The sequence below is a fragment of the Camelina sativa genome, chromosome 16, assembly GCF_030686135.1.
Source record: "Camelina sativa cultivar CO46 ecotype springtype chromosome 16, ASM3068613v1".
NCBI lineage: Eukaryota > Viridiplantae > Streptophyta > Magnoliopsida > Brassicales > Brassicaceae > Camelina > Camelina sativa.
This window is the reverse complement of record NC_141895.1, coordinates 18,749,425-18,764,997: the sequence shown is the minus strand read 5'-3', so window position 1 is coordinate 18,764,997 and position 15,573 is coordinate 18,749,425. Positions and strand designations below refer to the sequence as shown.

Genomic DNA, 15,573 nt, shown 5'->3' with positions numbered 1-15,573 from the left:
AATCTTGCAGATTACAGTCACCCGTATTGATTTAAGAATAAGAAGTAAGAACCATAAGCGGATCCACTTCTTGAATATTGGCACTACAATTCGGGCTCTCTTGATCTCCTCTTGTATCTGCTTAATGATTTGGGCCCTGTTCTTTATCTTTGCTCCAATATAAAACAACCATAATTAGACGTCTCTGTTCATAGAATTTGGGCCCTCTGTTTTTTTTGTTTTGGTCTATATATCCCAAAATCTGATTATGATTCCTACCAAAAATAAGATAATGGAAAAACTACAACAAATCCAAATACAATATTATACCCCATATATAAATAAGCTTTTCCTTTTAAGATTACCTAAATCATTGCTTTGTAGTTGTTAATTCTTGATCAACACAATAGTTACATTATCATAAATTTAAAGATTGGAATAGACCAAAAACTAAAAGAAAAACTTAATTTTTTAAAAAATTGCTAATGTTGAGACGTTAGACCAAACATACATATAGTAAAACAGCATACTGGTTGATGTTACTATTGTCATTATATCATCATCAATCCAATGGTACATGCATATAGGATAAGAAGAAAAAAAAAAACTTAAAAAGTATTCTTCACGAAAATAACGGCACAAACATGAAGAACGTTAGGGATATTCAGAAAAAACACAGAAAAACATCGAAGCGGCAGAGGAAGTCACGAGAGTGGAGGAAGGCAATGGCAATGGCATGAAACTTACACGTGATGTGGGCCTTGACGTACCACGTGTTCAAGGCCCTGTTTCCTTCACGCCTATTGGCCCACCCTTTCTCCTCAATAGCTTCCTATTTTTCATTACAAGTCCTCTTTTTGAAAAGAAAAAAAAAAAACAAATCAATGTGTCAGGCGCACACATGAAAATATCTTCTGATTTAACGGCCGTAATCCGTAGTGTATGTATCAGAATTTAGATAGATTATTTTTCGTTGGTGTATTAGATTTGTTTAAAGAAGTTTTAAGTCTTTGAATGGAAGTTGCGTTTAGTGTAGATTTAATCCACTTTCTATTTAGAGTGGATAACAAATTGTTGCAAATATAATTTATTTAGTATAGATATATTTTGCCCGTTCGAATTGATGTAACCATTCAAACCTTAAAAGTAATTTCTAAGTGTTTGATTCTTGATTTATATATCCAATTATTGAATCTCTTTCACCAAATTTTTTAGGTAAAATATGATAGCATAAGTCATAAGATTTAAGTTATATAAAGCCATAGACTCACACTCATATACTATAAAAATGTGATTATATCCACACCAGAAAGAAAACGAAATAGTAGAGATTTGTCTTTATTTTAATGGAGAAATAGCAGAGACAGACGGGTGAGGCCGTTTGTTCTCGAGAACCACACTTATGCTTTCCCCCATAAATCCATTTCTTGTCTATTTCTCTACTTCTTTTCATTTTATTTAGGGGAAACGTCCTATTTCCCCCTCGGAACTATTATATCGTACCATATCCACTCCGATCTTTGACCTCGTTCTGTATTTCTCTCAAACTTAACTGCTTTACCTATTTTTACCCGAATCCATAATTCTATTGCTATTTCTCCATTGACTTTGGTTTAAATGGTTTTGAAATTAAATCTGATTATAAACCCACATAAAACCGGTATGAAATCAATTTATAACCCAAGTAACATATACAACCCGACCCGTCATGTTCTTCACTCGAAATCAAAAATCCCTAAATTTGTTTTGTAAAAACCCTAAACGGCTAAACCAGAAGAACAAATCATGAACAATTTTGAGGTAAAGAACATTAAATTGTTATAGAGAATGAGAAGAATAAGGATATCGAAAATCAAAACATATATTCACCAATGCTTAGGCTTAGCTGATAGCTAATCTGGAGTCTACAACGAGTCAAGCTGAAAAAAATGTACTTATTCTCCATGAAGGAGCTCTTGAATCTGCAAACACTGACACGATTCCTGGATTTTTGTTTTTTGGATCGAGTGCATATTGATCTCTCTACAAACGGATAAAAGAATATCACAATCTCTCAGCAATTTTGTTTATTTCTTTGGTAGATTTTTCAAAGTCCATCTCTCTCTCTCTCTCTTTCTCTCTTCAGCGTGACTATGTGGAATTAATTTATAATTTTTGTTATGGATTGTGTGAATTTAAAAACGATTATTGATCTCTCTCTTTCTCTATTTTTGTGTTGATACAGGGGAGACTGGAGAGTTTAGCTTAACCAACTTTGAAGATGGTCTTTTGTCATCTGCGTATATGGTTAGACTTCTTGTTGGTTCTCCAATAATCGCTGGATTGTCGAAAATATATACTTTTATAAACAGAATAATTTGTTTTTAGGTATATGTGTACTTAAAAGTCATTGTTTTGATTATCTGTCTTTTTATGATTGTTTGCAGGGTTTTGAAAAGAAGAAAACGAGAGGAAGAAGAAGACAAATCGATTTGGGAATTTTTGATTTTAGAGTTTTTTAGGTTTAGTTTTGTAATTGGGTTGAATTTTGGTTTAATCTGGTTAAATAAGTTCATTAGTTGGTTAGTCAAATAGTAAACCAACAGTAAACCGTATATTAACCAAGTTTCATGGGGTAATAGATAATATATGATATTCCGATGGGGAAATAAAAATAAAACTATGGATTCGGGTAAAAATAGGTGGAGCAGTTTAGTTTGAGGGAGATATAGAACGAGGTCAAAGATTGGAGTGTATCTAGTACGATATGATAGTTACGAGGGGGAAATAGGACGTTTTCCCTTTTATTTAATACCACACTAGTTATTACGGTTTTGCTTTGTTACTTCAATTTTCAAAAGAGTAAAAAAAACCATAGTAAATAGATTTATAATTCGGTTTCGTGGGCCGGTGGATATTTTGAACAAAGTTAACCCGACGATGCCGACACAAAGAAAGAAAAAAAGAGTTAAACCGATATTATTATGTGTTTTTCAGTCGTCGGCTACGTACGTGGTTGACCAATCTATATTATAGTGTGTTTTTCATTTAAGTTGAAAATGATATTATAGTTTGTTCGTATTATTACTAGGACTCAAACCCTCCGTGATATTACGGGGAAGTATTTTAGAAAAAGTTAATAAATTTTAAATTATACATTATGAAATTATTTGAATATAATAGAATAGTTTGAATATATAAACATTAAACAAAAACTATTACTAAAATCACAACCATCAAAATGAAAACTTATAAACAAAAAGTATTATGTATAATAGACGTAAATTTTCAAAAAACATTTTCTAAAGTATTATAAATATATAAGATATTTTATGAAGAATTATGGTAAATAGTTACAATAAAAAAAAATCATAATGACAAAGTGATCTTAACTGAGAATATTGAACTAATGGTTGTAATGAATAAATGTAATTTTTATCAAATAATTATAATTAAAAATGTATTTAATAAGAGTGAAACTATATCAAAGAAATATTGAAATTAAAATACAAAACTTTCAAAAACATGGTAAAATAATTTTTAAATATTAAAATAGTTTTTAACGATAAGTTATGATAATTAGACGAAACTGTAAATTCTATAGTAAGTTTTATTAAATTTCTATATTGCTATAATCATTTCAAAAATTTTAGTTAGATTATAGTATAACATTTAATATTATATATTAAATGTTATATTATAGAAAGTCGCAACGAACTATGATTTGTTAATTATTGATGAAGAGACAAAAATATAGAAAGTTTAAAAGACATGATTATTTAAATAGATACACCTATTAGAACGAAAAAAAAATCGTGATGATAAAATATGAATAAAATATAGTGCAAAAAGACACAACTCTACAATGAACAGATACAACTGTTTGAGTTAAAAAAAAACAAATAATTTTTTTTTCACAAAAAATACTAAAAAAAGTCGCAACTTTTGTTCTCATTTATTAAGATTGTTATTATTACTTTTAAATATTAAATATTAAAATATTATTTTAATGAAAAGTTACTATAAATAGACGCAACTATAAATTCTATAGTAAGTTGTATTAAATTTCTCTATTGCTATAATCATTATTAAAATTTTAGTTAGATTATAGAATAACACTGAATATTAGATATTAATATTCAATTATTTAAATTCAACATAAAATGAAAAATTTGTTTCAACGAACTTGTTGGTTACTGATGAAGAGACAAATATAAAGAGAGTTCAAAAGACATGACTATTTAAATAGACACACGCCAATGACGTAATACACCTATTACAATAAAAGTTGTGATGAACAAATATAAATAAAATATAGTAAAAAGATACAACTCTATAATGAACAGGTACAACTGTTTGAATTTTTTAAAAAGCATATAAAAACAAAAAATTTACGTAAAAGTACTACGAAAAATCACAACTGTCTGCACTTCATTGTACCTAATAATCCATTAAACTACTTTTAAATAGAAGACATCTTTATTACCATATTGAAAATGTCAAATTCAAAAACTCACTATATAATCCATCTAACTGTTGGAAAAAAACTCTAACAATTTTTATTAAATTTTTATATTTAAAATTAACTAAAAGTTGTAAATTAGATTCATCATTCCAAAAATCTTTTGTTAAATCAAGAATTGGAGGATTTTTTTTACTTTTAAAAGAATGAATGCTAGAGAATAATTTAGAAAGCTGTAAAAACTGTTGAGATTGAAAATTTATATTGTTTTGTGTCATTGCAAAAAAATGAAAACAGTTCAAACAAACAAATATATATATATATATATATATATATATATATATATTTCAAAAGATATGAATGCCCCAATAAACACAACTCTATAGTGAGCAGTTGTAACTTTTCATAAATAACGGTTTTTATGAATCCTCGTGACTTTTCGGAAAATGTCCAAAATGTACGAAAATACAATTGTTGGTCGCATTTATTCGGATTCTTATTATATATAGATTCAGTCAATATTTATCTACTTATTGTTCAATGTTCAGAGTATGTTTCCAAAAAGAAGTCAGATGATGGATGCATCTGAAACTACAAATTTGGATCTCGTGAATCTTTCACATCGAATACATCTCTATTAAATTATTTGTTGAGTGAAACAAACTAATTTGATATAGTATAGTACTTGTAGTGCCATACAAGTCCGGAATCGAGACGCTACCTACATGTATGAAGAAGATATATCAGATCTTGGAATCTTCTTCATTTTTAATATGTTTCTTGCACTACCTTAATTACTCTTGTCGGAAGTCCCAACCCAAATTCAAGACTTTGCATCTAGCTCGTTGTATTTTTTGTTTTAATAGTACAAGCTGTTGTGGTCATGGAGTATCTATTTCATGCATGGACAAGCATTATTTTTGTTATTGATACGGCGGTGAAATAATAACATTATCGTTTACGAAGCTAGTATAATTTAAGACATAAGTATATAAGCTTTTAAAATAGATATATATATATATATATATAATTGAATGATCTCAATATAAACCTTATACTTTTTTTAAATGTAAGTTTACTATATACATATTCTTTTCTTCTTTATCTTTAGAGGTATAAACACGTAAATATTTTTTCACATATAAATGTATTATTTGTAAGTGCTAACTGAAAAGTTTTTTTCTTATAACGAAATTGTAAATGTTTTATATTTTGATATTCACGCATATAAATGTTTTATATTTTGATAATAAAATTGTAAGAGTATTGAATAAAAATGAGAGAATAATACTCTTCTGGCCAAACAGTTATGGCAGCTGATAATAGTGTCGGATTCACTTTTTGCGAGAGTTTTTAAAGTTGGTATTTCCGAAAATCAGATCCTCTCAAACCTATGAAGTCATATTCTCTGTCTTATAGTTGGAGGAGTATTATCTTCCCTCGACCTCTGGTAAATAAAGGGCTTATAGAGTTGGATATGAGCTTCCATACAGAAATGGATCCCTGGATACCAGCTCAATCCCCGATGCCAGCTTTATATCAAGACTCAAATGTTGATATGTCACTTACAGTTGACCAATTTATTGGCACAGGGACAAATTCGTGGAAGATTGACTTGCTCAATACTACATTTGTCCCGGAAGATGTCTTTTTGATATGCGCTATGCTATTGAGGATCCCTAATTCTGTGGATTCTTTAGGTTGATATTTTACCAAAACTGGCAAATATACAGTTGAATCGGGTTACCAGACAATTCATAAGGATCCGCTGGTGGGGATTTGTGGGCCGGATATTTGACCTCTACAAGCTTATGTCCGGAAAATCAAGTATCCCCCTAAGTTAAAGCATTTTATGTGACAAGTCCTTTCTGGTTGTGTGGCCCTCACGAGGAATTTACACAACAAAGGTATAGGGTGTGATCCAAGGTGCATTAGGTGTGATGATCCTTAGGAATCTATAAACCATGTCATTTTTCAATGCCCGCATGCTCTCCAAACATGGGCGCTTTCTCAGGTTCCAACAGTTACAAGCATTTTCCCATCGGAGTCGCTCTATGCGAATATGGATTATCTTTTCTGGCGAACGCCGACGGATGCCAATACTTCAATGTTTCATTGGGTGTTAGGGAATATCTGGAAGCGCGAAATGAAAAGGTTTTTGAGGCTTTGGATAAAGATCCAAGAGATGTTATACAACTTGCGGAGAGTGAGTAAAAAGAAAAAGGCTTGGACTTCAGCTCAATTGAAACTTCTACACGAGTCTCAACAACCCCGTCTCGGTCCCGTACAATCCATGAGTTTTTTGGGTTACAAGTGTTTCACTGACGACTTTTGGAAGGAAAATGATTTTTTGGAGGAATAGAGTGGTATTGTTCCTGTTGTGAAGATCCCTCGCCAACCATGGGGGCTGCAAATCTCCGTCGTAGCTTGTCGGCTTTACACGCTGAGGTGGAAGCACTAGTGTGGGCATGATGGAAGCAAATAAAAGAGATGTGGTATACGTAACCAACTGCTCAGATTTGGTGAAGATGTGTATTTTCCAGCATAGTAGCCCGTCTTCTCAACCTACCTAGAAGAGATTCATAAGGACAAGAAAAGTTTTCTTGATTTGTTTTTAATTTTAGTTTTTTGTCAAACTAATACCAAAGCGGATAAATTGGCTCGTAAAGTACATGCCGAACTATTATTGAATTTATTTGTAAACGATGTTTTTTCGCATTAACAATTTTAAGATAATCAATTAAAATTGTTGGAAAAAAAATTGTGCAAGGGATTAAGGTAGAAAATGAGTAGACAGGAGAAATTGGTTTGGGAAGCGAGAATTACGCTTCAATTTGGAGACCAAAATTGAAATTGAGATTGAGATTGAGATGTATGGAACCAGCCACGTTGAAACATATTATCACTCCTACGGATTGTTTTGGCTTTATTATTCAATTTTCTTTATTTTCGCAAAATAATTCAATTTTATTTATAAGTTATTGCTTTATTGGTTATCGCATTAATTCTCAAACAACGTACTAAAACCATTTCCATTGGTTTTCTCTATTTTTTTCTTCTATATAATAGAGATTTTTCCCTATTTTTTTCTTCTATAATAGAGATCTTTATAATAGAGGTGAGTTTTACTCCAACTCACCTCTATTCTCACATCTAAAATAGAGTTCTTTTATTTATAGAGTAACCCTTTGTAAGAAAAATTAGAGTTCATGTATAAATAGAGGAAAAAATAGCAAATTCTATTTTAAAGCTAAAAATAGAGGTGGATTGGAGTAAAATTCACTCCTATTATAGAGGATCTCTATTATAAAGGAAAAAATAGATGACTATTCAAGATGCTCTAACAAGATATCTCAAATGTTATAAAGGTTATATAAAACGTACTTTGGAAAAAAAAAAAAAAACAAGATATCTAAGATCCATGTGAGGATTTCAAGATATTATATAAAAAGTAATGTCATGAATTGAAATAAAACGCCAAAAAAAAATATAATATCTATTTATACAGTCAGTTAAAAAAGAAAAAAAAATTAATATCTATAAATTATTGCATCACACAATTAACTGATTTGAAATGGTTTATCATAATTAAATATTTCAAATTTAGCTGTATAAATAGATATTAAATGCCTTTCAAAACCATACAACTTCTTTCCTAAACTATAATACATTATATTACAAAAACTCAATATCTTATGCATATAATGATGTAAATGGTATCTTATTTCTAGTATATAATCCTTTCAATTATTTCACTTAAAAAATTAATACAACATTCTTTTACAAATATCATTTACTATGACCAATAAACCAATAAACTTATATTATTTAAAGAATGATATGCTATTTATGATATATAGTATATTCGTATATAATATAATTAATTTTCCATACGTCTAAATATCTAATTTTGGATGACTAGTTACATTGTATTTTGGCCTAAATGATGAATAACGCCAACTTTTTTCTAAGTTCTTCTTCTAAAAGAAAAGCCTTTTTCCCTTTTCAACAGACTTTTTGGTTTTACTCTTTACACTTTTGTTTTTAAAACACACATAAATCATACATTAACTCAGCAGCACATCAACAAGCTCCAAAACAATCTTTTACGGTTAGCCTAAACCGATTGTTTATTAATATAGCTTAAATCGGTGTAGACGGTTCTTGTAATTTATTAAAAAGAACCGCAAAATCATTTTCTACTATTTATATCCCCTCGTTTAGTGTTCACAACACTTATCAAAAACTAAGCCTAAAAGAGGGTTGGTTCTTTAAACCCCTCCCTCTCTCTCACCTCCTTCAGTACACCACAGTGTAAACTGTTGAGTGTTAGACTAGAAAGAAACTAGTAACCATGGTCATGGCCTCTTCTTCTTCTTCATCTCTAGCTTTTTCTCTTTCTCTTCTTCTTCTAGCTTTAATCCTCTGTTTCTCACCCACCCAATCCTCCAACACCATCGGCAAAGGCTACCGTTTGATCTCAATCGAAGAGTCTCCAGATGGTGGTTTCATTGGTTATCTCCAAGTCAAACAAAAGAACAAAATCTACGGCTCTGATATCACCACTCTTCGTCTCTTCGTCAAGTAAGCATTTCACAACTAAATCCTCTGTTACGCACCCTACACATCTCTTCTTGATTTCTAACCGTTGGATTGGTTTCTCACAGGCACGAAACAGATTCACGTCTCCGTGTACACATCACAGACGCAAGAAAACAACGATGGGAAGTACCGTACAACCTCCTCCCACGAGAACAGCCACCACCGCTCGGAAAAGCCATCGGAAAATCAAGAAAATCTCCGATTACAGTTCAAGAAATCTCCGGTTCAGAACTCATCTTCAGTTTCACAACAGATCCGTTCACTTTCGCCGTGAAACGTAGATCTAACCACCAAACACTCTTCAACTCCACAAGCTCACTAGTCTTCAAAGACCAATACCTAGAGATCTCGACTTCTTTACCTAAAGACGCATCGCTCTACGGTTTAGGTGAAAACTCACAAGCCAACGGTATCAAACTCGTACCTAACGAGCCTTACACTCTTTACACTGAAGACGTTTCAGCTATCAATCTCAACACTGATCTTTACGGTTCTCATCCCATGTATATGGATCTGAGGAACGTTGGAGGTAAAGCTTATGCTCATGCTGTGTTGTTGCTTAACAGTAATGGTATGGATGTGTTCTACAGAGGTGACTCGTTGACGTATAAAGTCATCGGAGGTGTTTTTGATTTTTATTTCATCTCCGGACCTTCGCCGTTGAATGTGGTTGATCAGTATACTCAGTTAATCGGACGGCCTGCTCCAATGCCGTACTGGTCTTTAGGTACAAGTTCATTTATTGCTCTGCATTTTTTGGTTATTGCATCTCTCTCTCTCTCTCTTGTCTTAAGGTTTTTGGTGGTAACTAAATAGGATTAGTGATTCTGTTTGTGGTCGTGTGGTGTTTAAGTATTAGTTAATGTCTTAATGAAGAGTATTAGTAGTATAGATTCAGGTTCCTATGAACTTTGACTTTAGTCAAATAAAGAGTCACGTGAAAATAGATTTTGTGTATTATTCATTCATTAGTAGTACCAAAACGGAGTGATTGAAACTAGTTAATTAATGGTCCATTAAACTATTAAGTGTTGTTGATACAGTTTTGGAATGCCACATGTTTTTCATTGTAAAGAGTATCTGATTTTTTTTTTTTTTTCTTCCGACACAACTTTTAGAAAGCTTTACCCCTTTTTTTGTGGGAGATATTGCTAATAGTGAAAAGTGTCGCTTTCTAATTGTGGGTTTTTTTTTGTCAATTAAAAGATAAGATCAACAAAATGGTCTTTGCTTTCCTCTTTTGTGATCATTTTGCTTGTGTGGGGGTTGGAAAATATGATTTAATGCGATTTTATTTGGTCCTTATAAGATCTTGAGATTGGACCATTGTAGCCATGGACCACGGTTCTTGAATTGATTTTGGCCATGTGATAGATAAGATTTATAGCACGTCTTTGATTTTACTATTCTCTTTTATTTATTTCTTGATCTTGTGTTGTTGTAGGGTTTCATCAATGTAGATGGGGATACCATAACTTATCAGTTGTTGAAGATGTGGTGGACAATTACAAAAAGGCTAAGATCCCTCTTGATGTGATTTGGAACGATGATGATCACATGGATGGTCACAAAGATTTCACTTTGAATCCTATAGCTTACCCTCGTGCTAAGCTATTGGCCTTCTTGGACAAAATCCACAAGATTGGTATGAAGTATATTGTGATTAACGATCCTGGTATTGGTGTCAACGCTAGCTACGGTACATACCAAAGAGCCATGGCAGCCGATGTGTTTATCAAGTATGAAGGAAAGCCTTTCTTGGCTCAAGTATGGCCTGGTCCGGTTTACTTCCCTGATTTCCTTAACCCGAAGACGGTTTCTTGGTGGGGAGATGAGATCAAACGTTTCCATGATTTAGTCCCCATTGATGGTCTATGGATTGACATGAACGAGGTGTCCAACTTCTGTTCAGGATTGTGTACAATTCCACAAGGGAAGCAGTGTCCGAGTGGGGAAGGACCTGGTTGGGTTTGTTGCTTGGACTGCAAGAATATAACCAAGACGAGATGGGATGATCCTCCTTACAAGATCAATGCTACTGGAGTTGTAGCTCCCGTTGGGTTCAAGACTATTGCAACAAGTGCTACTCATTACAATGGTGTTCGTGAGTACGATGCTCACAGTATATATGGATTCTCTGAGGCCATTGCCACTCACAAGGCCTTACTTGATGTTAAAGGCAAACGTCCCTTCATCCTGTCTCGGTCTACCTTCGTTGGTTCGGGTCAATACGCTGCTCACTGGACTGGAGATAACCAAGGAACATGGCAGAGCTTGCAAGTGTCTATCTCTACCATGTTGAACTTTGGTATATTCGGAGTTCCAATGGTTGGTTCAGACATTTGTGGTTTCTACCCTCAACCAACAGAGGAACTCTGTAACCGTTGGATTGAAGTTGGTGCGTTTTATCCCTTTTCAAGAGATCACGCCAACTACTACTCACCAAGACAAGAGCTTTACCAATGGAACACGGTTGCGGATTCTGCTCGTAACGCTCTTGGTATGAGATATAAGATCCTTCCTTTCCTCTACACTCTTAACTACGAAGCTCATATGACCGGTGCACCAATCGCTAGACCGCTCTTCTTCTCGTTCCCTGACTACACCGAATGTTACGGCAACAGCAGACAGTTCTTGCTTGGAAGCAGCTTCATGATATCCCCTGTTCTTGAACAAGGCAAAACAGAAGTAGAAGCATTGTTCCCACCAGGATCTTGGTACCACATGTTCGACATGACTCAAGCCGTTGTGTCCAAGAGCGGGAAGCGTGTAACTCTCCAAGCTCCTTTGAACTTCGTGAACGTTCATCTCTACCAAAACACTATATTACCAATGCAACGAGGCGGGTTGATTTCCAAAGACGCTAGAACCACACCGTTTAGTCTTGTCATCACTTTCCCTGCAGGAGCTTCTGAAGGTTACGCTACTGGGAAACTATACCTAGACGAAGACGAGCTTCCGGAGATGAAGCTAGGAAATGGACAGTCCACTTACGTTGACTTCTACGCTTCAGTCGGAAACGGGACTGTGAAGATGTGGTCACAAGTTAAAGAAGGGAAGTTTGCGTTGAGCAAAGGATGGGTGATCGAGAGAGTGAGTGTTTTGGGACTTAAAGGAACAGGACAAGCTACTGATGTTCAAATCAATGGAAGCCCAATGACGGAGAAGATTGAGGTAAGCTCAAAGGAGCATACTTATGTGATTGGTTTGGAAGATGAAGAAGAGAACAAGAGTGTGATGGTTGAGATTGCTGGACTTGAGATGTTAGTTGGTAAAGACTTCAATATGTCCTGGAAAATGGGTATGCATTAATAATTTTCATGTGAGAGTTTGGTAACATTATTGGGGAGGAGAATGAGATTATTTAAGAACAAAAAATATGCTCAATTCTTTTTCTACATTTCGGATTATAAGAAAAAAAAAAAAGAATAGAGGTTTGGTTTTTTAGATTGTGTCTGTGTCTTTTTTTTTATTAGAAGATGTTTTTAGTATGAATAAAAACTGGAAGCATAAGTATTATTATTATCTTTGGTCTTTGGGTCTGTGATTTTTCCTGACGATTAGATAAGTTTTCTTGGATTCCCAAAATGTTTCAGACTTCAGAGGACCATATATGTTTTTTATCGACATATCTTTCTACAAAATCGATGCAGAGAAATTGGGACTTTCGAAAAAGTCATATCTCGTAGAGTTTTGTTTCACACATTTCAGCAAGGTTGGGCTTTGGGTTTAGGTTTGGACACTAATCATATATACTTTGGAGTTTCAGGACCAGACAACAACTAATTAGGATCCATAAAATACAGCTAAAAAATAACACAAGTTACATAAGACTATACAATTAATTAACAAACCACAATAAAAAATTATATTTTAGGCTAGGATGATGAAACCACTCACATAAAGTGAAAATCTATGAACCGATCGTACTACAAGGATTGATATCATAGAATTAAGTGATTATATCTACAACTGATCGGATTACATTTTCCACAATAACTATCCGATAATAACTTAACAACAATATTATGTATGTCAACATTTACTGCGCCATGTTATCAATCTGTCGAATTGTATATTGTGTCACCAACTCACCATTAAACGTGGACAGTTATGTTCTAACTTGTATCGTTGTGTCATCATCATTCTGTATGTCTTCACACAATTAGTTCGTTTATGTGTGCTTAAATTTTCGTACCTAAAAGATGATGCAATCGCTTGAATATGTCATGTAACGGTCGATGATCTAAGCTTTTGTTCCACTCAAGATAGTTTTTCTCTTATATCAACCATTTGGCTACACATACGTTTAATATAAAGTAGGATAAAATATCAAAGCCTATGTAAAAAAGAGTTATATAGCTACACGGAAGTATGCGAGAACGCATGGTCACATGCCAAGTATAATAGTATATTCTTAACTACATGATGAAATAGATGTATTGCATGACCACATGAATGAACTATGTGACGTCATGTGGTTAACACCATAAACATGCAATTTCGATATACCGGTTGACTGACTCCGGTATTGACCAAAAAAATATTTTAATTTTTTATATATATACTATTGAAAACCAAAAAAATTGCTCTATGAAATAGTTTTTATTTTTTTTAAAAATATCAAGACATATTCTACATTATATAACTAAATATTTTGTTTACATCTTTAATGTATACATTCTTATAATGAGTAATTTTTATTTTGAAGCTAAACTAATAGTCAACTTTTTTAAATATTGTTTTGCAAAATCAATTTTTTGGATCTTCTTTCTTCTATATATTAAAAATAAATATTGTGTGTTTTTGTTGTTTACAATCAAATATATTGCTTTATTAAATAAAAAAATGTATTTAAATAAATCAAATAATAAGTTGATGTTTTTAATTGCAATAGAAAAAAATTAACTATTATAATACTGGATGAATTAACATATATACAATATATTTTCTATTGCAAAACTTAATAAAAGTGAAATGAGAAAGCCTTAATATTTTTTTAGATATTATAATAATTATTAATAAAAGTGAATTATAAAAAATTTCAATAGTTCTAATGATTTTGATATGTATTGGGTTTGGTTCTAAGTACTTTTGTTGTAGAAATATTTTCTATTTAGATAAATTAAGTAAGAAGTTGATGTTTTTAAATTAATAATGTTAAAATAAGTAGTTTTCTTATTTGATTTATTACAACAAGATTATGTGGTTTGAATTTAAGTTTTAATAGCTTATGAATGATTTTTATTTCAATTTTATTTAAGTTTTGAAATTGAAAAAAGGTAACTATTATAAGACTAAATGAATAGAATATATATATATATATATATAATATTTTTATTTTGGATCCATATATATTTTTAATTATAAATACCATAAATGATTCCTAAATAATTTAATTAAATGTTTTTATTTTGGTTTCTAATACTAAAAACAAAAAAAAATGCATATTTTTATTGGTCAACATCGGTCAACGCCGGTCAACACCGGATTCTGATAAACAATATACCGGAATAAGATGGTTGTGATATTGAGTACATGACATTATATAGTTGGTATATTTGGCTATGGAATATATATATTTTGTGTAGTTGAATATACATTTCTAAAATTGGCATAATGTATCATGTGTAGATGACTATTTTTTTCCTATTATTAACTTGTCGTCCTCTTGACGGTCTACGTCCTTATCACAAAAACACATCCTAAAAATCTTATAGTAAAGACAAGAGAATCTAACAAAAGTTAGGCAAAGATCTATCCCAACTAATTCCAAAAAAAGCCTAGTAGATGAAAAGTCCAGCCCAGAAGATCCAATATTCAAAGGCCCTACGACTTTTATAATTATTATTGCTCACACATCGATCAATAGTTTATCATACTACTACTAGTCTACTACTACTATTTGCTCCCTTTTGACAAGTCGTTGTTGTGTGGGTTTAACTTAAAAAAAGGAATAGTTTAATCTTTACTTAAGAACAAGTGAGACTGTTACTGTACATAGTCGTGGTTGAGAGGTGGGGAAAAGAAGTTTCTACTCTCCAACAACTTTTGTGAAAAACTATTATCAACTTGTCGGCTTTATACTTCACAACTCGTTTATTATTTGTTAGATCTGTCGATTATTTCACATACACTACTTGAACCTTTTTTCTTCTGGTATGTAACGAAATATAGATTAAAAAAAAAAAAAAACAACACATACACAATAAACAGTTTGTTTTTAATCTTACCCAAAGTAAAGTCGTTTGAATAACGAATAATAACAACACCACTGCTGACAGTTAAAATATATTTTTGTTATAATAAGGTTTGAGTTTTGACCATATTTCACATCATACCAAAAAGATAATAATATTAGTAAATTGGTAGTACTATTTTAAAAACAAGTAGGCAATAAAATAAATGAAAATTAAAGTAAATTTTCGTTGTAATTAAAAAAAGGTGACGTTGGGAAACGAGCGAAACAGAGTCAATCGGACAAGACAAAAGGACACGTGGAGAGTGATGAATACGTGGTAGGAGATGAGAGATGGTTAGGTGTGGTTTAA

The 15,573-nt window shown here is 32.2% G+C and overlaps 1 protein-coding gene across 1 annotated transcript; it reads left to right on the top strand.

Annotated features, from left to right (window-relative positions):
• Window positions 1-8,336: 8,336 nt before the first annotated feature.
• Window positions 8,337-12,547, top strand: LOC104750674 (alpha-xylosidase 1). The gene is made up of 3 exons (XM_010472507.2): window positions 8,337-9,004; window positions 9,088-9,749; window positions 10,467-12,547. The coding sequence occupies exons 1-3, from the start codon at window positions 8,775-8,777 to the stop codon at window positions 12,332-12,334; spliced, it is 2,760 nt and encodes a 919-aa protein (XP_010470809.1). The 5' UTR covers window positions 8,337-8,774; the 3' UTR covers window positions 12,335-12,547.
• The last annotated feature ends 3,026 nt before the right edge of the window (window positions 12,548-15,573 follow it).

Coding starts and splice junctions, on each gene's coding strand:
- LOC104750674 (XM_010472507.2), top strand. CDS start 8,775: ATGGTCATGGCCTCTTCTTCTTCTTCATCTCTAGCTTTTTCTCTTTCT. Junction 9,005..9,087: donor ACTCTTCGTCTCTTCGTCAA/GTAAGCATTTCA, acceptor GGTTTCTCACAG/GCACGAAACAGATTCACGTC. Junction 9,750..10,466: donor AATGCCGTACTGGTCTTTAG/GTACAAGTTCAT, acceptor GTGTTGTTGTAG/GGTTTCATCAATGTAGATGG.